Source organism: Pleurodeles waltl, chromosome 10 (assembly GCF_031143425.1).
Source record: "Pleurodeles waltl isolate 20211129_DDA chromosome 10, aPleWal1.hap1.20221129, whole genome shotgun sequence".
Lineage (NCBI taxonomy): Eukaryota > Metazoa > Chordata > Amphibia > Caudata > Salamandridae > Pleurodeles > Pleurodeles waltl.
In genome coordinates this window covers 304810613-304836586 of record NC_090449.1, presented here as the reverse complement: position 1 = coordinate 304836586, position 25974 = coordinate 304810613, and the positions used below count along the sequence as shown (strand labels likewise).

The 25974-nt window shown below is 43.6% G+C and overlaps 1 protein-coding gene across 1 annotated transcript in view; it reads right to left on the bottom strand.

Moving 5' to 3' along the window:
- Positions 1 to 25974, bottom strand: part of NLRC3 (NLR family CARD domain containing 3) — a 376757-nt gene that overhangs the window by 242181 nt on the left and 108602 nt on the right. Inside the window, 3 exon segments of the mRNA XM_069209220.1 lie at positions 18202 to 18285; positions 19852 to 19935; positions 24346 to 24429. Coding sequence (XP_069065321.1) covers positions 18202 to 18285; positions 19852 to 19935; positions 24346 to 24429 — 252 coding nt within the window.

Sequence of the window (25974 nt, the reverse complement as noted above, 5' to 3'; positions counted from 1 at the left end):
TTGGTTCCCTGGAGTACAACTTGATGTGCTCTGCTCTCACGCCCCTCCATCTCTCCATCAATGGCGGAGAACATTAGTCTACCACCTGGCATACTTACACTGCAGCTTAACTTGGGGCCCACAACACCCTGGCAGTTACTGCCTGGCACAATTTGCAGGCTGCGCTACTTATCTATTTGCTCAGATACCACCACGGGACACAGGGACCCCAGGCAGAAAAAACATTATTGTGATCAGTCTAAGGGGTCAAGAAACCAGCACTCGCCTTCAGACATTGAGGACTACCCACAGGAAGCTGTCACTTACCCACGCAGAGGGTGTGGCTACAATCATGGCGGAGTTGCATGCAGGTTTTAAATCCATCAACATCTGCTTTGACACGCATACAATCAGGCTTGACCACCTAGGTGAACAAACTGATGGTTAGGTGCTCCGGATAGACGGTGCAGAACAACACTTCTCCGACACTGAGGATGACGCAACATTGGCCGTAAAGCGCCTGGAGGAAGTGGGTGGGCTGCTCAAAGCAACTGCATCAATAAACGAGGACCCTGAGTTCAGGACCAGGAGCAATAACCTTCAGATCCTAGGAATCGCTGAATCTACGAATATGAGTCACTCCAATGTCATTGTCAAGCGTTTGCTCACAGAACATTTCACCAGGCAAGACTTCTCAGATACCTTTGTCGTAGAGCATGCCCATAAATCCCTTGGCCCCTGCCCCCTCGCCTGACCCACCAACTCAACCAATATTCACCTCCCTCCTGAATTATAGAGACTGTGACACTGCATTGATTCTGGCAAGGGAACAGGTTCCCTGCAATATCAACAATCTACAATATCACTGTATGCAGATTTTATAATTGCTGTACAGTAAGCAAGATGAAAATGTTCAAATGTCAAAAACACATGCCAGCGGTTCAAGTACAGTATTGTCTACCCAACTCGTCTTTGTATAGAGGTCAATGGCCAGCATTGAATCTTTACCTCACCCGCGGATGCCGCTGCGTTCTGCAAATGCCATGGACAGGGGTAACAACAACTCTTGCCATACCACTCCTGACCACAATCTTGTGGACGTGGCTACATTGGCCTCTAATGATCCACCGGTCTGAATTTCGACTGTACAGTCATCACTTCGCTGACATATCCTAGCATACCACTAGTGAAAAAGTCATCTCCATGAGTTTACTTTTATATGCCGCATCTGGAACTGCTATAAGCCTTACAAACACGTACTCTCTATTATTGTTTATTACCAAAGGTAACAAAGGGCGCCGACCACCATGGCATCACCACACCTTTAAGGTGTACACCACACTGTTTATGGTATTGTTGTGTTTTTCATGGACGGGGATTCACCAGGTGCTCTCACCTGCTGTGGGTGGGGGGTTGGGTTGAACTAGCTGAGACTCATTTATGTTTCATTGTTTGCATGTTCTTACACTACGACTTTTCACTTCACAACATGCCTTGCAATCTTCTTCCTACATTGCCATGGGGTCCTCACATAGGGGGCAGAAGGGGCTAGACCTACCTGTATTAACTGAAATATCCCCGGAAGGGCAAGCAGAAACTTTCCAAGCTGACATGGCGGAACACCAAGCTGGCATTCCTTCAGGAGACACACCTTGCACCCAGAGACACCTGCACATTTGTATCCACTTGGGAAGACAATAGCTTCTTTGTCTGCTATAGCTCATAATCCCTGGGGTCTGTACCCTGATTCATAAAAGTGTCCCTTTCACCTGCCATGACCCCTTCAAAGACCAGGAGGGAAGATATATTATCATATCAGGCATACTACCGGGCAAAACCATCCTTCTAGTCAATGTCTATCTCCAATACAGACTCCCCTGTTTTTTGTCACCAATTGGTTATCATGGGACGGGTAGAGGCTGAGTTAATTCTCCTCGGGGCCAATCTAACTATGAAACAAAATCCACCGCTAGACACCACAGGCTTGCCAAACCACAGTAAATCTGTGCACTTCGAATCCTGCAGGACAACTACCACCAGAAAGGTGGCACTCTCAACACGCTGCATCCAAGTCCTACACATTTTACTCTGCCCGTATGATGTCTGGTCTTGAACAGCCTAGTAGTTCCTATATAAAAGCGCAGTCCAATGGGAGAAAGACAACTCATTAACCCTGCACACTGTGGGACAAATTTTAAAACTGCTACTAAAAATTCCTTGCAACAATGGAGCGATTAGCCAGTCGCGATTCCCTGCATGCACGTTACATGATGCGGTCTTTAGTTCTGAAGTGCGGGACACTATCATTGAGTATTTCACGCTTAAAATGGAGAATGTTACGACATAGGCTGGCCTGTGGGAGGCTTTTAAGGCCTACATTCGCAGAGTGTGTATTGCCACTTTGGTGTCCTTAGAAGCATCCGCAATGACCTAGCCCAAGTGGATCATGAGATGTCGGATATCGACCATGAGTCTATTTGACAGGGCCCAAACACCTACCTACATCGATGCTCATGCTGTTGCCAGAATCTAGTGTCCTATCTCGGAAAGTATGCCTGCACAAGTGGGTACAGCGAGGGAGAGAGACTGAGCTGCACACTGGCCAGATTATTACGACCCAATTATCATAACACTTATATTAGGGAACTCCATACAGATGAGGGGGTGACTATAAAGGACAATTCCGGCATAGCCAAGACGTTCTTAAACTATTACCAAAGACTGTACACTACGCGCTCTACAGACGACCCTGACGCCATAACATCCTACCTAGTGAAAGGTAGCGATGATTTGGCTGACGGATGGAGAGCAGCAATACCTGGCGGTCTCTATCAACAGTGAAGAGATAATGTAGGCGATTGATGCCCTGGATGGCTCTAAAGTTCCTGGAGTGGATGGCCTCCCAGGAAGTTTTTTTAAGGCCTACAAACAGATTCTGGCTTCCCCACCTTTTGGAAATGTATGCAGAGTCCCTTGAAATGGCTACTTTCCCCACCACACTTAAGGAAGCCGTTATCACTTTGCTACTCAAATCCCGTAAGCCACCACAACTGTGTGAGTCCTATGGACTGCTATCCCATTTAAACCACAATAATAAAATACTATAGCCAAACTACTTGTGACTGGCCTCTCGCACCTGATGGAAGAAATCATCTTCCCCAAACAGTAGGGATTCGTACCCTATCGCTCTACCACACTTAGTCTGTGCAAAGTCTTTTCCATATTGAACCAAATCTCCCCAACATACCAAGCAGCCGTTACTCTACTCGATGCCGAGAAGGCATTTGATTTGCTACAGTGACTTTTTAAAGGCAACCCTGACTAAACTGGACCTCTCTCATGGCATCCTTAACCTCCTCTGTGCTACACCTAGATATGGATGCCTTTATGGATTGTCCATTAACTGGAGTACATTGAAGCTATTCTCTCTCACTGATGCCACAGTGCCCTGTGAACTGGAGTACCCCTTGGCATGGGGCGACGATTACCCACAATACCTCAGTATTATCCTGCAGCAACAGAAGGACATGGTGATGCAGTTCAATTACGGCCCGGCAACTGACAAACTCACTGCTCAAATTGAGCGATGGATCAGGCTGCCATTATCAATGGTTGGAAGGATAGCCAGCATAAAAATGGTGGAACTCCCTCACTTCTTATATCTGTTTTTGATTATCCCGAACCCAATGACTAACAGTTTTTTCGCCACACTCAGAGATCTACTGCTTCGCCCGATCTGGGGTGGTCGCAGCCTAGGATCCGATGGGAGACACATACACTCCCAAAAAGATCGCTTTAGAGTACCGGTTTTACATTTATGTTATCTGGTGGAACAATGCCACTTCTCTTACTATTGGTACCAATCAGACGCCGGAATACCATATCTGAAAGCGGAGCCATACTGGGTGGAACATACCCTCCCCTCTGCAATTCTGGCACTAGGACTCATGTGAGACCCCAATGACAAGATTTGAAGTTTTTGCTGTATGCAAAGCAAACTTATCTCTCCCAACCACAGACATACACTGCTACACTACTAGTTCCTCCACAAAGCATATACGACACCGATAGGCTTGACAAAAATAGATCTCAAACACTCACGTAACTGTCTGAAATGCGGTACAGTCCGCACAGATTTCATGCATCTTGCTTGGACTTGCACTACGAGCCACACCTACTGGGCACAGATACACACCTCACTCTTGATAATGACACAATCCCCATTAACCCTGATACCGTTACTAGCCTTACTGGGCCACACCAAGCCTCTTCCCTTGGGCATTTGACGTTTCATTGCAATTGCAATGTTGCTAGCCAAGTGCCGGATAGCCATATATTAGAGCCGTGCCAGAATCCTCACCAAGAAAGGCTGGCTGAAAGATGTGATTTACTGCAACTCCACCAGTGAAACTTACACAGCAATGTAACCCCCGACTTTAAGGTCCAAAGACATTTAGTAATGACAATACCAATAATGATGCCACCTGTAAACGGAGCCCTTGTCCACCCAATTTCCTGCATAAGCCCACACCCTGCCCTTAATGCTGAGGACTCCTGCCCTGCAGAACTAATCTTCCTGATTTCCCCGTAAACAATGCCATTATCGGCTCCCAGGGCCATTTGTATTCGCTTTCCACCCAGTTCAGTGTTATTGTCCACTGCGAGTGGTTACTCCTGCTGTCTACTAGAAATGTTGCTATGCGGCGTACAAATATGTTTGTCATGTTTTTTCTTGGGCGCAAAATGAAAAATACATTTTTTTTGGGAGTTCACAGTTACATGCAGAGGAATAAAGATGTGTAACTCACAGCTCCATGTGTGGCCTAGTCGTTCAGCAAATACCAGACTGGGGAAGACGCTACACCTTGCATCAGGCTTCCCTTCTAAGGTAGGCAATCAATGCAAATCATCAACATCCCAACCAACTCCATCCCTTTGGCAAGTGTGCTCATTCGCTCTATGAGCTGAGAATTAATCAATAGACATAATCAAAGATATAAAGGATGCTCTTCTAAAGACCATGTCCTCCAAACATTTTCAAATTTGTTCTCCCAGAATCCACTGTAGGCATTCCAGCAAAAGAGATCAGGAACCACTTGCTTTCAATGAGTGAATTCCCAGGCAAACTGAAAACATCTTTTACCAAACCTATAATATAGAAAAAGGAATTTGACCAGACCGGACCAGCTAGCCACAAACCAATATCAAACTGACACTTCTCAGATAAACTGATAAAAAAGATCCTTCATGTGATAATACAGTTTTATAGCAGGTAGTTGGAATTGTTTTAGGCCTGGAACAAGCAATGAATCAGGACTATACTCCAAGTGGGACAACTTCAAGAAATGTGTCAACACTAATGAAGTGTCTACTCCTCCTCAACCTCTCGAAGGTATCTGATAAGAATGACTACCAAATATTAGCTGACAAGACTTATGACACAGGCATACAGGGTACTATGTGAATCATCTAACAGGACCCACCACACACACACACATATGGGGGAGGAAGGAACAAGAGGGTGTCAGGCCACCAAGGGATGGATGCACTTTCCTAGTCAACAATGAACAACCCAAAAGATATATATATATATATATATATATATATATATATGGGAACTGTCACTTACCCAGTATACATCTGTTCGTGGCATGTAGTGCTGCAGATACACATGCTATGCATATCCCTTCCGACATCTAGTGTTAGACTCAGAGTGTTACAAGGTGTTTTTCTTCAAAGAAGTTTTTTGGGAGTCATGGGATCGAGTGACTCCTCCTCTCGGTTCCATTGCACATGGGCATCGACTCCATTGTTAGATTGTTTTCCTGCCTAGGGGGAAGAAAGGAGTGATAGGGTATAGAAATATAAAGAGATGTCCATGCAAATGTAAATGTATATACATATGTAAAAATGTAAAACTTAAACAACTTCAGGCTTCCAGGGAGGAGGGAGGAGGGAGGGTGCATGTGAATCTGCAGCACTACATGCCACTAACAGATGTACACTGGGTAAGTGACATTTTCCATTCGATGGCATGTGTAGCTGCAGATATACATGCTATGCATAGACTACAAAGCAGTTAGTCCTCCCAAAAAGCGGTGACTAGCCTGTAGGAGCTGAAGTTGTTTGGAATAACGTTTTTAAGACAGCCTGGCCTACAGTGGCTTGTTGCTGTGAGAACACATCAACACAGCAGTGTTTTGTAAATGTATGAGGGGTTGACCATGTAGCTGCTTTACATATGTCAAGCACTTGTATGTTTCCTAAAAAAGCCATTGTTGCACCCTTCTTTCTCGTAGAATGTGCTTTAGGGGTGATCAAAAGTTGTCTCTTTACTTTGATATGACATGCTTCCCATGCCACTGGATTCAAGCTAGCCTGGCTGATGAGGGGTGAAACCCCGAAACCGGTCCCAGGATGCTTGTTTCCAGTCCAGGAAAGACCTGGCCTAGCAGTTCGGGCTGGACTGTTCCCATGGGGAACAGGGTCAAGACTGATTTGCATATGGCTGGGTCTAAACTGGAATGGCATGGGCAGCAAAAAAACGATGGATTAAACCCAGATCTGTGACTGGGGGTGAATGTTTGACAATGTTCAGCATTCCGTCCATCTGCATTTGTCGCCCTAAGTGGGAAGGGTATTCCCAGACGTGGGTCCCGTGCTTCCCATGCCACTGGATTCAAGCTAGCCTGGCTGATGAGGGGTGAAACCCCGAAACCGGTCCCAGGATGCTTGTTTCCAGTCCAGGAAAGACCTGGCCTAGCAGTTCGGGCTGGACTGTTCCCATGGGGAACAGGGTCAAGACTGATTTGCATATGGCTGGGTCTAAACTGGAATGGCATGGGCAGCAAAAAAAACGATGGATTAAACCCAGATCTGTGACTGGGGGTGAATGTTTGACAATGTTCAGCATTCCGTCCATCACTTGTTGTTTTTGCATATATACATCTAACAATCCATCTTGCTAAGCCTTGTTTTGATATAGGATTGCATGTATGTGGTTGTTGGAAAGCCACAAAAAGTTGCTTTGTTTTCCTAAAATCTTTAGTTCTGTCTATGTAGTACATGAGAGATCTTTTGAGATCTAGGGCATGAAGAGCTCTTTCTGCCACAGAATCTGGCTGTGGAAAGAAGACTGGCAATTCCACTGTTTGATTGATGTGAAAAGGAGATACTACTTTTGGTAGAAATTTTGGATTTGTTCGTAGTACAACCTTAAGTTTGTGCACTTGGAAAAAAGGTTCTTCAAGAATGAATGCTTGTATTCCATTTACTATTCTTAAAGAAGTAACTGCGACAAGGACGGCGACCTTCCATGTTAAAAATTGAATTTGGGCAGAGTGTATGGGTTCAAAAGGTGGTCCCATGAGACTGGTAAGTACAATACTTAAATTCCATGATGGAACAGGTGGTGTTCCGGGTTGAATGATGCATTTTAATCCTTCCATGAAGGCTTTGCTAACTGGAACTCTGAATACAGAAGTATGTTGAATAGTTTGTAAGTATGCAGATATTGCAGTAAGGTGTATTTTAATGGATGCATAAGCCAAATTTGATTTCTGTAAATGAAGCAAATAGCATACAATATCTTGTATAGATGCTGTAAGTGGATCTATGGTTTTAGACTGACAATAGTAGACAAATATTTTCCACTTGTTTGCGTAGCACTGGATAGTAGTAGGTTTTCATGCTTGTTTAATTACTTCCATACATTCTGATGGAAGATTTAAATAACCAAATTCTATTACTTCAGGAGCCATATAGCTAGATTGAAAGCATTGGGGTTTGGGTGCCTGATTTGACCTTTGTTTTGTGTTAACAAATCTGGTCTGTTTCGGAGTTTGGAGTGAGGTACTACAGATAGGTCTAACAGTGTTGTGTACCAAGGTTGGCGTTCCCATATTAGTGCTATGAGTATCATGTTAAGTGACGTTTGATGTAATTTTTTGACTAGAAATCGAAGGAGTGGGAGAGGGGGACAAGTGTAAGCAAATATCCCTAACCAATTGATCCACTGAGCATTGCCACTGGATAGGGGATGTGGGTGTCTGGATGCAAAGTTTTGGCATTTTGCATTTTCGTTTGTTGCGAATAGATCTATGTCTGGTGTTCCACATTTTTTAAAGTACTTTTAAAGTATTTGTGAGTGAATCCACCATTTGTGTGTCTGTTGGTGGTTCCTGCTGAGGAGATCTGGCAACTGATTGTCTATTCCTGGAATGTATTGTGCTAGTAGATGAATTTCAATTGCCCATTTCCAATACTAGATTTTACAGGTGGGCAAAAAATTTGGTCTGCGTGTTTTACCATGCCTGGTAGCATTGGGAGACACTGGTACTTGGAATGTGTAGAAGATAGTGTATTAAATAAGAAATCTTCTTCCAATGGCTCTGAATGCATGGTTACCCCATGATAAGCTGCTGCCCTGGATATGACCTGGTTGTATGCAGTAGTATCTTCTGGTGGAAATGGTTTTGATGGGGAAGTATCTGGGTCATTATCTGGGATAGGATCAGGGTCATACATATCCCATGGGTCTGCCATATCTCCGTGTGAATAAAATGAATGTGTTAAAAAAGGCATTGGTGGTGGTCTGGTGTGAGGTGAGACAGATAATTGTGGAGAATGAGGAGGAGAAGTATGAGGAGATATTGGCTTCTCTTTTTGTTTTTGCACCTTTGCTGGTGGCTGTACAGAGTCCAGTTCCTCTTGGAAAGCCAGATGTATTTTTGTTATTAAAGGAGGTGCAGTAACAATCCTTCCTGTGTCTTTATGGATGTGTATTCTGGATTGTCTCTGATCCATGATTTGTAAAATGAGCTCTTCCTCAGAGGTTTTATGGGTTTCTCTCAATTTTTTGGAAAGTCCTTGTTCCTCTGTATATGAGGATTTTTTTGGTTCCGAAGTTTGTTGTTTTTTCGGTCCGGAAAATGTAGTGGAAGGTCTCGGCTCCGAAGCCGACTGCCGAGTTTTTGATTCTGAAGCATGGGATTTTTTACTGGAGTCCGAAATGGCGCCTTTGACAGATTTACTCGACTCTGAAGTAGACGGAGGAGTGGCCTTTTTCGGCGCCGACCCCGAAGGACGGTCGCCGACAGTCTTTTTTCAGGCGAAACCATGGCCTTCCGGCAGTGGTGTACCCAAGGCCTTAGAATGTTTTTTGTGCAGGGGTGTAGGGGCAGACGTACTCACATACTGTCCAGCTGTGATGGGTCTGTTGTCCTCCGATTCCTGTTCAGAGTCTGTGTCTCGGATGGAGACTGCTGTTTGCGCCTGCTATTCTTTAGCTGTCGAGATGTTCACTGCTTTTCAATGCCATTTCGAGTCTTCTATCTCTGCGATCTCTCGAAACGATCAACAGGCCTCACAATTTTGCTCCTGATGGTCTGGAGAAAGGCACAAATTACAAACCAAGTGCTGGTCTGTATAGGGATACTTCGCGTGGCACCGAGGACAGAATCAGAATGGAGTCCGATCCATCAGGCTTTCCACGTAGTAGGCCCAAATAGGCCCGAGTTGGGCGTACGCGCCCCCAAGGGCGAAAAAGAAGGTTCCGACGGTACTACAGGTTCGATGCTAGATGGAGAGCACGATCAAAACAATACCGACGAATAAGAAGGTTTTCTAAGGTTTTCCAAATCGAAATCTCGGAGTGAGAGGAAACAAGTCCGAACCCGACGGCGGAAAGAAAACAATATAACAATGGAGTCGATGCCCATGCGCAATGGAACCGAGAGGAGGAGTCACTCATTCCTGTGACTCCCAAAAGACTTCTTCAAAGAAAAACAACTTGTAACACTCTGAGCCCAACACTAGGTGTCGGAAGGGATATGCATAGCATGTGTATCTGCAGCTACACGTGCCATTGAACATATAAATATATATACTTTGCATTTGCATGCCGAAGAAGAATCGCTAAACGTGAGTATACATGAATACATGCGAGTTATTTATGTGCATAAATTTGTGAAATTGCATGATTGTTGTTTCAACGAATGGGATATCGAAGGATCAAAAATAATGGATCCTATTCCTGATGATCGGTGCAGACCCTTTAAGGCTATTAGGCAAAAGTATGTTGACCACAATGATGCTGAAGTAATTACCCGCTGATGCATCAATCACACTATTTTAACCATCTCCTAAACACTCAACTGAGTAAAGGGATACTTGAGACACCCAGGCAATTGTTTTCTTCACTGTCCCAGATTCCTTACATTTCTTCCACCAAGTGCTTTCTAACCACATTGGGATTCTATGCACCATTATAATAATTCTTATCAAATAAGGAAGCCTAAGGAAGAAGCCTGACACCTGGGCAGGTGTGTGCGGGCTCCGCATACAAGTTTTTGAATTGCCTGTTGGACACAGATGTCAGGGCATTTATAGGGGCACCCTAAATTAAATAATTTCCAAGTTGTTTCCGTGCTTACACCAAGATTGCTGTTTTGAGTTGTTTACTATGTGAAGCAGACAAGATATTACCACTTAGGTATATGCCAAATTGTCGAACTAGTACTATTCAAGTCTCCATTCCACACTCTACAAGTAGGCATTCCCAGTGATCAATAATCACACCATTAACTTTTACTGTTTGTCTAACCTCTCTTCTTGATATTGTGAAAGTTTTGAATCTTACCGCCAACAATAAAGCCGATGATACTCAGATCATCTTAAAACAGGAACACTTTGCTGACGTCGAGATAAATAGATATAGAAAATGTCTAGTATCAGTCAAGCAATAGATGCTAGAGAATCACCTAAAACTTGAACAACAAAAATTCTAACCCCTGGATTATGGCAAAACCATAACCCTATATCCGCCTGTTCTCTCAGAATGGGACAGCACCCAACAAGAAGTGTAGTCATAATCCTTGGCATAATAATCAACTCAAAGCTCTCACTTGCTCACCAATCAACAAAAAGACAAGCAACATATTGTACACAATGAGAATACTCTGACGTCTCTTCTTTTTCCAAGGTTTTTTCAAGCAGGATACAAGCATCTCTGGCCATATTAATATCTCATCTGAACTGTGCAAATGTAATCTAAAATAGACTATTCATTAAACTACAACTTCAAAGAATCTGGAACACACCAGCCAGATAAGTTCTTAACTTAAGAAACAAGACTAAATTACTCCTGCTCTCAAAGCTCTTCACCGGTTACCAGTGGCATAAAGAATATCCTTTAAAGCTCTTTGCCATGCGCCCAGGGTGATTAGTTGGACAGGACCACCCTGCTTACAGTCAAGCTCAGTGAATACAATCTTAGATCAAGTATGACTGCATGCCAGATGATCACACCCTATAAAAATGTGCCTTGGTAGGAGCTCCTTTTCATCACAGACACGCAAGTTCTGGAAGGCACCCCCAAAGAGCACAAGGACCATCAACAACCATTGAGACTTCAAGAGAATTGGAAGATAAAGATCAGGCTCTTCCAAATGGTGGAGCTAAAATAAACCATGCCACAACTAATGAGTGGTTTGAATATACTGCATGTGTAACTATCATCACACTCCTCTGTTTATAACCACAACCGTAAGCCACAGGTTCACGCTGCTATACCAAGCCTTAAGAACATTCTTTTTGGACCTTACACATGATACTAATGTCCTTCTCCCTTCCATTAAGTACAGATGCAGTAGTTACTAACCCAACTGCCACAAAGCAGTTAAGGGCGTCGAAATGAGGTAGTAACGTGCTATACAAATGCTTCCCTAAAATACAGTACAATAGCGCCCCAATGAAAACGTGGCAAATGTAAAAAATAATGTTAACCAAGAGAAAGGTCAGACTTGATGTAACTATCAGAAGAGACCGCTCAACTGAACTAAACTGATGGGGTCTCATGAGACTTGTATGACTGACACACCTCGTTATGTAAGCTGGACTTATAGAGTTCTGCTAGTCACCAGTGAGAGTATCCAGGTGCTAACTCCTGGTATTAAGATCGAAACATACATAAGAAGGCAGTATACAGGCATGCCTCCTTAAAGATGGATCAGTTCTGCATGCATCAAATATTGCCCGGCAATCAGCCTAACAAATGGGATAATGAACCCCTAACTGCACATTAAAAGAGTAATGCAAGTCCCAGGGGCGTTTCATGTCCATACAGAGGGATGAGGCTGAAGACAGAGTACCTTTATAGGGGCATGGAATTGGAGGTGACCTGCAATATCCTTTCATATGAAGAGTTTGGGGTGTGGTATTTATTTATATAATAATAGGTGGGCCCCTGCACGTATATTTACATTCTGATTGACCTGTAAGCTGTGTGTACCTTCTGCCTCTGGGATAGGCATGCGTGCTGGGTGACTGCTGCGTTGCCACTGCTGTTTCTACCATCAGCCTGCTCACAGCCACTCCTATCAGTGAGAGTGGTAGAGAGTTGACGACGTAGCAGGCCATGGACTGAGAGTGGCAGTTCCCACTATAGAGAAACTGCGGAAACCAGGTTGGGCAGGTGGCAGCATGTGCATCCTGCCCCCAGCTTCCATCATTGAGGCTGTGGAAGGAAAGGTGGGCAGGTGCTGGACAGCATGGCCTGCTCCATGGTATCCTTAAAGGTAGATACTTTGGGAGGTGAGCTGTACACATGCCAGTGTGTGTGGCCAGCTCACAAGGGAGGTTGGAGGAAATCCCTAAACTGGCAGCAGGAGACAAGCAAGCACTCTGAACTCATTACTCATTTATAATATGTTTTTACAAGCAAGTAGTCATATAATATGAAAAACTGTATCAGGAGGAAATTGTGAACTCCAACTTTTTGTAACATTTGTTTTGCTGTTTCACCACCTGTGTCAGCAGCTGCTTATCACCAGTTAAGTCCATCCTACCAATAGGAAACAGTAAAAAAAGAGGAAGGGCAACCCACCAGCCACTTCTGTGCTTGGGAACATATATACTAAATGGCCAAAAAGGGGTCATTTGTGAAAAATGCTATTCATTGTTTTCTGTATGTTATTTAAAAGACTTAAATAGATGAGTAGAGTAAATCTATAGAATAATCTTGGAGGCAAAACGTAAACAGAAGGAACCAGAACAACAGCATAAAAACAAAAACAGGCATACAAAAAAAGAGAGCATTTAATGAAAAGGCTTTATACTGAGGAGAAACAAAGATAATGAACAAATCGCTGTGGGATACAAGGCCAGTAAAGTTCATACATTTGACATGTACAGGTGATATATGCATAAATCAAAAAGATATGTGCCAATGAGACAATAATATGAAAATGACATCGAAAACAGAAAGGTGCAGTTCGATTAATACTTGAAGCTTGAAGGGATGGCTTTACGAAGACGTCCTGGAGAGCGCAACAAGCAAAATGTCTGTTCCTTTCCACTTCGGAGTCCAAGCTTTAGTGCTCTGCAAAAGTGTGAAGAGGGCGCCCATGTTGCTGCTCTGCAGATATCAATCACAGGAACTCCTCTGTCTCATGCCGAGGTGGAAGACTTGGCCCTTGCAGAATGAGCACTGAAACCCACTGAAGGATTTTTAAGGGCTAAAGCATAGCACTTATTAATACACAGAATGATCCACCTAGATAGGGTCCACTTCTGTGCAGCCTTCTCTTTTCATTGCCGAAATACCCAAAGAAAAGTTTATCACCTGTCTAAAATTCGTTAGTGCAACTGAAGTAAAAGCTAACTGCCCTCTTTGGGCCTAACTAGTGCAACCTCTCTTTACACACCTTCCTGTTTAGGAAGAGAGTTGGGTAAAAGGAAGAATGGGTGATGGACTGACCTGGGTGGAATGGGGTCACGACTTAAGATTGGAAAAGAGCCCTAGTTTGCAGCATCAACCTCTCAGGAAAAAACAAGTGAAACTTTTGTGTGATGACCCACCAGCTGAAGCTATAGCAATTAGGAAAAAGAGTTTTAATGCTTAAAAATCTCACCTGGCAACTGTAAAAATGGTCAGGCGGGGACTCCATTAAAAAAGTTGAAACAAGATTAAGGCCCCACTGAGGCATGGCAAATGGTGCTGGGAGAAACATGTTTGTCAAACCTTTCAGAAAGTGAAACACTACAAGTGCCAACAAGCTGCTAACTATCCCTTGAGAGTCTCCACTACACTGCCTTGTTGGGCTAATGGTAACGCAAACCTGAGGATGTCAAACAATTGAGCTGTCATGAGATTCGCATTATACAGAGCACGCCAACTGATAAAGCTGTTTTACCTTCTGGAGCATACCTTAGTGGAATGACGGCAAGCTGAAATCATGCTACCTAAAATTTCAGTAGGTAGCTTAAAAAGAAATCCGAGGTCCCTGCACAATCTCCAGGCATGAAGGTGGAGGCTCAGAAGGTTGGGGTGCAGGACTTTCCCTCTGTTTGTGAGAGGAGTTCGGCCCTGATTTGAAGATGGAGCAGAGGAGATAGGGAGGGGTGCAGAAGGTCTGAATAAAACATCCTTCTCATCCAATGAGTTGCTATGAGGATCATTTGGGCCCAGTCCTGGTGCGTTTCCTCAGACCCTGAGGAATCAACATTATGTGGTAATGCACAGTAAAAAGGAAAACTCACCTACAACTAAAATGCATCCCAAATGCTCCCTCCAATGGATACTGGATGGCACAGATCTGTGGACAGAATGTGTTGATGCAGGTGGCAAACAGGTCCACCTGAGGGGCACCCCAGTTAGCAAAGAGAAGCTGGACCACATTCTGGGTAGAGATGGCATTTGTGATTGCAAGATGACGCCAGCTGAAGCTGTCGGATCAGGTATTAAGAGAAGCCGCCAGATATTTACAACCAGCTAAACTCCATCCTGGTATGCCCCAGACCAGAGTCTCAGAGCGTCCCGACAGAGAATTTAAGACCATACTCCCCCCTGTTGACATACCCCATCATGGTTGTGTGATCTGTCAAGATCTGGACAGTCCAACAGTGAAGGGAATGAATGCCTTGAGTGCCAATCTCATTCCCCTTAGTTCGAGCAGGCTGATGTGTGGACATTGCTCTTCAGGTGACCGCATTCCACCCAGGTCAATCCAACCCCCAGACGAGCACCCCACCCTAGAGTGGGAGGATCCGTTACCACTGTGGCCACAGCAGGAAGGAGTTGAAGGATATCACTTTCACAGGATACTCCTCTACACCACACAAGGTCAAATTCGTATCAGCTTTGTAGGAGATTGAAATGGTGACTAACAGATCTCCTTCAGAGGCACTACTGGGGGCCCTGATGTGCCAAGGTGCAGAAGTGACCAGGAAGATGCAAAAAGCTAGCAAACCTAGCAGCCTTAAACAAAGGCCGGACTGGAATTCAAGCATATTCCCTTAACATTGCAAACATGCTGAATGTCGTGGATCCTCTGAGTAAGGGGAAAGGCCTTAAGAAATGTTGTATCCAGTACAGCTGTTATGAACATGAGGCACAGAGAGGGCTCCAGGTGAGACTTTGGCACATTGATGGTAAAGCCCAGTTCAAACAGCAGAGCTGCTGCCGAGTGCAGGCGATGGGACAGCAACTCCAGTGACTCGACTTTCAGTAGCGAGTCCTCCAGGTAAGGATACCTGAACTGGTGATATTGGGCCATCAACTTTGTAAAGACCCAAGATGCCGATGTCAAACCAAACAGGAGGACTGCAAACTGATAGTGAGTGGAATCCCCACAGCATTTAGGCAATCCTATGCAATTAAAGGATCAATGTTTGTAAATATGCAGCCTAGGGACAAAATCCAGACTCCTGGTTCCAGTGCAAATAGCACCTGTCCTAACGACAACATCTTGAATGTCTCCTTTGCAGAGGAAGTGGTTGAAGACCCTGAGGTCCAGCACTGGACACAGAACATTGTTCCTCTTAGGAGTCAGGGAGCATCAAGAGAATCATCCATGCCAGTTTTATTTTGCTTTGGTCCAGAGCTCCACTGCTCTTTTTGAAGATCTCCAATATCCAGTAGCAAGATGTGCAAGTGTTCTTCAGTCTGACTGGAGGAGGGAGGAGGACTATGGGGTGGGGTCTGTTGGAAAGGTAGGGTATACCCCTTTCAACGATTTGAATGGTCCACTGGTCCAAAGTAATGGCCCTCCAGGCTTCTAGATAGGACACTGGACCTCCCACAGGAGCCCCATAACGCAACTAGTAAACAAGGAAGTAAAGCTAATTTCCTAGAGGGGCTGGGAAAAAAGAGGAAGAAGAGTTTGAAGGCAGGGCACTCTCTTTCCACAGTCTTGGTACTGCCTGGGGTGAGGATACTGAGGCTGTTTGTTGCAGTTGCTGTAATGAGGCCTGACACTGGTGAAAACTGAAGCCTCTCACAAACACACTAAATTTGTTAAATTGTCTCTAGTCTCGCTGAAGAGGTTGCAAAGCAAGGAATCTTGTCTTCGCCCTGTTCACATTGAATCTTTCAAATTTGAAGTCTGCTTTATTTCCTAGATGCTTGGATACACCAAAAGGTAAACCCGTTAAGGTGGATTCAATATAAGTAGAGAACCCAGAGGTGCAGAGCCACATTTGGCGATGGACTGCCACAGAGGTACTCATGGATCCTGCCCTGAAGCTGCAGTATCGAGCCCAGATAGGATAGATTGACCTTCTGCAGTTTGACCATCTGGTGGCAGCTCCTTGAAGTGAAGATGTAAATGCTATGGTACGTTTGTCACCACCATGCTAGCCACATCCCACAGAGCATGGGTGAAAGAGCCAGGAAGCAGGCCGCATTGAGCGACTTTAATGCTAGGCCGTTGCAGAAAAAAGTTTCTTTCTGAGAACCTCCAATTTCTTAAATTCCTTGCCAGCAGACGCTCTGCAAAAAGCTTTAGAAGAGCACAAGGCTTAATACACTAGACTCTCAAGTGAAGAATGGAAGGTGAGCAAGATAAGTCACCAGATAGTGGCTGAAAGCATCTAGCTACAACCCTGCTGACTGCTGGGGAAGCGGTGAGTTTTTCTCAGACTGCCAAAATAGGGTCCAGTAGAGCATCGTTGAAGGGAAGTAAAGGATCCAAAGCCTAGAAGGAAGACTGAATGATCTCAATTAGGATGTTGGACTTAGCTTCCAATGAGGGCAGAGGAAGTTCAAGCACAGGTGCTGCTTTTCTAATAATGGTGCTATACAGGGTAATCTCTAATGGTGGGAGACCAGTAATGGTGTTCAAGGCCTGTTGCGGCCACTAACCTATGCAAGGGCTAAAAACCCTTGTACATGGCCGAATAAAATTGGATCTCCTAAGAATCCTCTTCTAAAGGGTCAGAATCGATTCCAAAAAGGACATGGATTGTACCCTTGTAGGATGCTTGCCTTCTATATTGTTCTTCGTTCAACAAACTTGAGCTTCCCTGCGCAATTTGATCACATAAAGACCTGAAAGCTGGTCCAACGGTCCTGGAGTCAGAGAGGGTGCACATGGTGCTGAAGTTGGTTTGAGGTCAGTGACGGGTGTAGTGGTGCTGGCACCGGGAGCCTCAGGCACCACTCCTACAGGGAATGGATCTTCAACCATTACCACTTCCGAAGATCTGTCCTCCTATGTCTTGATGAGGTAACTTTAGAATGACCTTTGGAAGATGTCTCTTCTTCATACATATGTTGCCTCACCTCAATAAGGAAGACTCCAGTTTTTTTGACCGAGGATGCAATTTTGGGGTTGTCTCTCATCCTCGATCCTGGCTACAGAGAGCTTTACTTCCCTCTCTTTCTTGGCCTTAGCATGCATGCTCTCACAGGAGTCACAGGTTTTGGAGACGTACTCAGACCCCAGACACCGGAGGAGATCATCTTGGGGAACTGTGATGCACATAACCATCGCAGCTTACGAAGAGTTTAAATACTGAACATTTAGTAGGTGATTTGATGATGACTACAACAAAAATTTGGATAAACAAAAATTCAGAAAGGAATCCCCAAGGTGCAAGCTCTGGATTCACACTGAAGGTGCAGAAAAACTGAACTGACTTTGCACCACCAGTGGGAAGTTTTGATGTGGAGGAGGCACCCTCTCCCAGTATGGGAGAGCTATGAAAATTTGCAACTATGGATATTCAAGAGCTGCCTGTAGAAGTATCCATCAAAAACTGACTCTCACTGACCACCAACTACAACCACCATTACAAATTAAGCACTTAAAAAACATTATTACAATTACCATCACTGGCTGATAACTGCTAGAGGACTTGATATAACAACACAGAGTGACAGGAGAGAGATTAGTACACTCACTGTAGAATGAGAAGGGGAAAGGGAAAGGGTTATATACTCACTGAAGGGTGGTCAACTTGGAGTTGGTTAGCAGTGCTGATGCAATGAACTTGGCTCCATCTTCTCTAATAACATTGTTCTGGATACTGTAGATACACAAACGAAGTAGACGACTAATTAGGAAGGTTTCAACACTTCTGTACTTATTAGCAAAGAACTGAAATTGACTAAATATTGTAGTCTAAATAACTACAGTATCACATCCAGTGAAAAAAATGTTACTTGCTCAAGTTTGAATAAGCAAGCAAGCAAGAAAAATGCTTGTCAGAATCTAATACTCTTGTGCAAAGCACTGTAATAAACAATAGGAGCACGTCTTCCAGCAGAGCAAAACGAAGCACTACACTAACACTAGACTATGAGTAACAAATGCTAGTCCACGTTTGTGCAGTCTCACGCACAGGCATGACTCCTCGCCATCTCTTGAACAACATTAACTAAATTACCACAAATCATAAGAGACTATTCTAACCTGAACCTCAAACCACTTCTACCTGAAATGACAGGTGGTTTATTCCTGGTCTAGGGAGAGTCACAGACTCAGTCCCTGCTGTTCTGCAGCTCAGAAGGTGATAATCGTGCAGTGATTGACAAAGCTGGTCTTCTCTGTTGCAGAGAATGACATTTCTTGTTTTATGAGTGCCAGTCCACTGCAGCATAGAAAACCATACTACTGAAATGAACAACACCAGCTGAGCATCTTCAGTATGTCAACCTATGACTCTTATCAATAAGGAGGGCAGATATCTCCAGCACAATAAAACAGTATTACCACACATCATAAACGGATTAATTGATTTGACATGACATTGACACCACAACAATCCCAAAAATCTGCCCTCTTTCTGCAAAGCAGTGCACTGCACTAATATAAATCCAGAGTGTCTACAAATTTTCTACAGAACAATGATCCACTACCCTGACTGAGCACTTCGCCCTTCAATGCCCTCACCAAGTGTTTGTATAGGAAATGCTACCCTGCCCAAACCCCTGGCTCTTGCAGAGGGATCCCCTGGACCAAGTAGGGGAGCACTTCTCCACCAAGGTCTACTTAGAAGAAAGCGTATGACCAAGCAGGGGATTCTTCCTCTCTCCTAATGCTCACATGGGAACTCTGGTTAAAAAAGACTTCTGACACACCCAGTAACTCTACCATACATACGGTACTCCATGCTCTGTATCATGCTCTGGCATTGTCCCTTGGACCCCAAGCTTAATATATTATTTCTCATAAGATTTTAGGAAGAACTTTGCAATCCTCTGATTAGTCACATCCACTAATGTGGAATGAGCCACACCATGGGAGACAGGGCCCCTTAATACACATAGTGGGAGCCCATCAGAGAAAATAGAAGGGCTAGCATTAAGACAGAAGACAAATTACTTCAAGGAAAGGCACTAAACAGAGTGAGCAGAAAGACAGCAAGAAGCCAGTTGTGCATTTATTTGGGGGCAACAAAGTTAGCCCAACAGAAACCAGGGTAACCCTCACTTCAAGACAAATCATTTGACTGTGCAAGCTAAACGTCTTAAGCAGAGTCATTGCTGAGATTACTCAAAGATTTGCAATGTGTGAGGCAAAGCAAATGTAACAGGGATCACAGGGAGTACCAACTTTAGAACCAGAAATTAGACAAAGCAAGGTCACTTACTTGAGGGATTGCAGTGTTTGGTTAATCTTCAGAGTGTCAGCCAAAGCCCCCGCACCTTTGGGCCCAATATCATTATTGCGTAAACTGAACAAAAAAGATCAACACATTTATATATGTAAGTAATTATGTATTTTTAATTATTTTCTTCAATGTTAGGACTGGAAACCAAAATCTTCTGCATGGTAAGAGTATGAGGTATTACTGGCATTAAACAAATGTAGACTACCTTCTAACCCCAGCAACACAAAATCACACCTAATCAAAGACTCATGTCTAAGACAAGAACATTTAATCAACTAGTAATCTCTTGATTACTTCTCATCATACTCTGTATAAGGATTGTGGACAAATTGGGGTAATGGTCCTTACTACAACATTTTTTCAAACCACTTGTGGTACAGGTGAAGCAATCTGGTCAATATACAAAATGCTCTAGGGGTCCAAATCTTTATTCCGTCTACCCACTTTTCCCATGCATTCCACACCCAAAGCATTTTTTTCCTCCAATCACAATGTTAAGTGGCAAGATTCACGTTCATGAAATGTGTATTTCTCTGCACCGGAGGTGACATCTTCTCCCTCCTTGGAGACAATTAGTCTCTCAAACATGTGAAAACTGTGCTTTCCTCACACAGGAAATGGCATGTCTACTTCCTAAACCTAAGTGCTGCCATTCCATCACTGGATATATTCCTTAATCAGATTAAGGAGCTGGCTTTAGAAGTGAAATTGCCTTTCTCCCGGGCAATGTCAACGGCGTGTCCCTAGTTAATGGAATGCCACATGAATGTAGTTGTGTGAGATTAATACCCTAATCTTACACATATCTCAAACACACTGATAATTCAATTGATATATGATCACATTAGAAACCATAAACACCAATAGCGACCACTTCCCCTTGCCCCATTGACAGCTGACATCCGTCCTAGCAAAGAAAGGGGGGAAAAGGATAAGGCCTGTAGAGGCAATATGGATCCTGCTGCATGTTCTTCAGGTGGGCCTGGGTTCCTCGGAGCTGAGTGTTACCTAACTGTAGGGTACCAGAGAGGGGGCTTAGAATCCTCAGCTTGTGAAGGATTACTGTCTCTCTGCAACCACTAAATGCATTTTTTGCCCTTTTTTCTTTGCCTAGGGAGGCTCTGTTGGTTTTTGAGGAAAGCCAAGGCCTAGAGTTTCACCAGTCGGATTAATCATCTGCTAGATGAGCCCCAGACGGGGACTATTTCTTCAAAAATTGGTTGTTTATTAAACAATTTCAAGCTTTGAACTGACTATTTATCAATGCAGCCAAATCGTTACGGAGTACTTACTGAGCTAAGAAAACAGACATCAATGCCAATGGGTTCCACCAACAAATCTAAAAGTATTTCCAAATACTGCATCTATTTCGGATTGTACCACTCTCCATTCAGCTCCAGTTGTGACTCCTGCTTAGGAGCTTCACTGGCAATTTTAGTACCATCACAATAAAGTGGAGTGCAGGGCTTGAATATAATTGTAGACATGATTGTTGCTGATGTGCAACAGCTACCTTCATCCCAATACACTTCTAGGGTTCAGCATCCGCTGCCACTAAGACAACTAAGTAATACCTGTACACCAGAAAAGCCTATTGGAAAAAAACCAGCAAGTTCCGAACTAATTTATGCCACTTACATTTTCATTGCAATGCAAGTTGAGATGGAAAACGTTTAACAATGACATCTTGTTGTGAAACATGGCCCACATAGTCTCACTTCCACATAAGGTCATGTGTATATATTTCCCTACCCTCGTCTCTTTATTAGAAGCATACTTTGTTTATATCACACTACTAGATGTGTTTATCCTCTTATGGCTGTGCTTATCAGGCTTTGCTTATTAAAGATACAGTATGCTTTGTTCGGTATGATGTAATGTGCAGTCTTGTCAACAAAGTCTTAGCTCTGATTCCACCATATTTGGTTTGTTTCTCAGAAAACTGTCTCAGTTCACGACCAGGTAAGACAAACAAATCGACTCACTCAACCTTTAGGCCAGGGATCACCACAATCACACTCTGCAGAGAGGCAAACTAACTTACCCAAGCATGTTAACTAACATGATTTGGCCTATCACCCACTGAGAAGTTAACTTCTGCTACACCTATGATGGCGGACTTCCTCTTTTTAGGTTGAGTGCGCAACCATTTTGACCTGTTGTAAGTGTTGTGGGCTTTTACGTACGCTTATGTCATGCCCATCACTTTCACTCATTTGTGGGCTTGCCTTTCAAAAATCACTTGACATTACTGGTAAATGCTTACGTTTGCCAGGCCTTGAAGCTCTTTTTGCCACGCCTTGCGGACTGCCCTTGTTATAAGGATTATTGCATGATCGCCGATATAATTCAGCATGGGTGAACTTTTTTTTTTTCTTTAGTCTCTCCCCTTCCTGCTGCTGCTGGTGGCCATGACGCTCACAGCACGAACAGACAAAAAAGCGTTAACTCGATTGGCGGTATTGAGGCACTGGTCACATTGTACACAGTTACCTAATTAAAGACATTCATGTGGCTCTCCCTTTAAAAGACTTGAAATTGGTAAATGCTTTACAAAAAACAGAAGTCCTCAAAGCAAGCGTGGTTCTCCAGGCACAGCAGGAGAGCCGATACTACAATATTCACTGCAATTGGGAACCTTGCACACTACTGCTTTGCAGGGCCTTACTTTTACAATACATTTTTGCCTATAACTGTGGTGGTACTAGGACAATGGGACCACCACCAAAATGTTCAGCAGAGCATGCTCTTTCTGTCTACAGCATCTCTGTCCCCACGCTAGGTTAGTGGGGACCCCAAATAAATAACTCTTCTCACCATTCAGTGTCTTTTTAAGTGCTCACACGGCTGGAACTTTAGTTTTTATAGCTGAGAGTAGTTTATGTTTTAAGGGCCATGGTTGTAATACCATTGCTATAGGCCTTTTACTCCTGAAAATGAGTAATGACCTACACTCTCTATGGGCTAAATAAATGGCTACACTCAATTATTTAATGTCATTTTCTTTTTGTGTGGTTTTGTCCTCTAGGCTTAACTATATAATTACGTGACCATGTTTCTTACAAATGCTATTTTCATTGTGATGTCCTCTAGGGACTTTTCTAAGCACTACAGCCATATCAACATACTAAAATATTCGTGCACACGGAAACTTGCCCCATAATGCTTTTCAGGGCAATACTTTGACAAAACTTCTTTGCTCATAACTCAGCCTGTGGTGGTCCTAAGCTACCACCAAAATGTTCAGCATGACGTGCTCTTTCTGACTACATCATCTCTGGGTCCCACACTATGATGGTGGGGACCCCAAAATAATAACCCCTCCCACCATTCAGTGTCTTTTTAATTGCTCTCATGGCTAGAACTTTTGCTTTACAGCTGAAAGTAGTTCATGTTTTAAGGGCCATGTTTTCATTGTGGTGTCTTAGGCTGTTCTAAGCATTACAGTTATATCAACATTCTAAAATAGGACCACCACCTAAACGTTCAGCACAATGTGCTCTTTCTATCTACATCATCTCTGGATCCTCACACTATGTTAGTGGGGACTCCGAAAAAATAAACTCTACCACCAAGTCAAAAGCTCTAACTCAAGAAAATGTGAGACCTATTGTATTGCAAATGTTTGTTTTTAGCTGAGTCACTTCACTTTAAGGTTTCCTTCAATAACACTTGCCCTCTTGCCGACTCACTTCTCCATCATGCTGGGGGCCTCCTACAGATTTCAGCCTTGCTTTTGGTAATTTAAGTGCTTAAATGTTATAATTTTATATTGTCTGAAGACACCAACTTTTGGTTTGATTATATTTCCCATCCTTAGGTAATCTCATTATCCATACCTGGTCTCACACAGGAAGTTACTTAAGCAACATAAATTGCGTTCCGAATTCTCTCCATCAGCTCTATTGTATTCTGAGGAACTAGTGCCAATTAGTGCAGCCACAAGTGCCTTGAATGAGAATTACAGTCCTGAAACAGTCCTCTTATATTATAGAGTTACAACCAAATACTATATAAAAAGGATAAAATGAAAGCACCCACCTATTTTTTCAATAGTATTGCAATCGTACTGCTAAAACCTCCACCCGTGAATTGTTTTTAATTGTTAATAATCTTTGTAATACTTCTCATCCTACCAGTGTTACTACTCCCTCTCAGCGACCAACTTTTTTTGTTCTTTGAAGAAAAATGCATAACCTTGCACTCAATTTTGATACCCTGTCTAATCTACCCAGGAACTCCTCATTCCCGTTTAAACAATGAGCAAATATTTTTTTCTCACTCCGTTAAATCATGCATTTACTGATTCAGCCATTCATTAAGTCACCAACCACCGTATTCTTGTTTTACCCTGTGGAGTATGATATTATAACCATAATGTTTCCATTCACGTTATAATTGCTTTGCAAAAGGGTTAAAACGTTTACAGGGGGGCAGAAGATGGACAGAGGGGTGCCAATCCTTAATACTTACTCGAGCACAGCAAGACTTCTGTTCACCATGAGGGATCTGGCCAGGGCCTTGGCACCTTTGTCACTGATCTCGTTATCTGCCAAGCTGATGAAAAGATAATTCTAGCTGTTATTTCCCGTTAGCACGAGTGGCAGTAAGCATAGTGGCAAAGCTACGATGTTGTGAGCTCTAGTGCGAACAAAGGAACGTTTCCCCCTCACTGGTGGCTGGGAAGTAAAATCGAGCAATAAACAGAATACAATGGACCCTTCAGGCCTTTGAGCTCGGGTGCCACAGCATTGTTAGCTGCCCCCCCCCCCCCCCCCGACCCCGTTAAGCCTAACACATTTGTATAAACAACAGAACCTATTTACTACATATGATGTGCCGTAAAACATGCACATATTGATTCAAACACTGGACCTTTCAACATGAACAAGCAAAGGATCTGCCTTATTTCCATAATACTGCTCTAGGGAAAAAGATCTTGCACTCTGAGGGTGGCTGTGAGCTCCTGCCCATTCTTGACTTTTCTTCCTGACACTGTGTTTTGATCCCTGTGATCTCGACATCAAGTCATTTGGTGGCTCTCCCTATTGTTCTGCTTGCTCTCCAACAAGCACAGGCTCTGCTGCATTGGTGATTCACCCAATTGGGCGCCCAATTAAGTACTTTTAACACCTGCTCAGAGCAGGCGTAAAAAGAGGGCATGCCATTGAATACAAAGGTCCCCCATGTACTCCGCAAGAGTGGTACCAAAATGTTGGGATACTTCTCCAGAGTAACTCCTACAGAGTACGTCAATAGCGTAAAAAATAATGACGCTACTGTCCCCTACCCTGCGCCATGGTGCACCATATTTTAACTATGGCACACCAGTGCTTAATTTGTGCTCGTTGATTCCGGGGAAAGCATTTGAGGGCCCGGGTTTATTCTTCTGCCTCAAGCATTTGCTGCGAGCAAAAGACACATATGGGAAAGACAGATAAGCGGAAAAACGAAAGAGCGTCACAAAGGGAGAAAGGAGAAAGAAGCAAGAGTGAGCTGAAGGGGCAGGCAGTGGCTTTATATGGATTGAAGAGACCCGAGATAGCTTCAGGTTTACGCCGCCTCAGTATTCCGTGTTCCCACATTTAATTGCAGCAGCCGTGTGTTATAGAGGACGGCTTTGGGCAACAGCACCTTTTTATTTACAAATTAAGCACTGCGGCACACACATGGTGGCAATCGGGGGGTGCTAAGGGGCGTAAGGAACGTGGCACTGCACTAAGTGCATCGCCACTTTCCTTAAATCAGCCTCTATATTTCTGTCAGACCTTATTTTAGCTAACGCTGTTCTGACACAGAACCATGAAAGGTTTTAATGGTGAATGTGATGTCATTTTCAACGACACGCACAACAATATGCTGGTCCCCTGGATCATGGACAAAGATTTCCCCCCTCCCTCCCACGTTGTGGGGGATATTAAGAACAATTTGGGTCACCTTGGTATTTAACAGTCTAAGCTACAAGGGATACGGCATTAATTGGGAATGTCCTTGTTCAAGATATTTGTAAAAGAAAGCTTTTTCTGTCATTTTGATTTTATTTAAATTTTCGAGCCATTCGCATGAGTCTTTCCAAGTGTGTGATTTTAAATGTACTCCGAC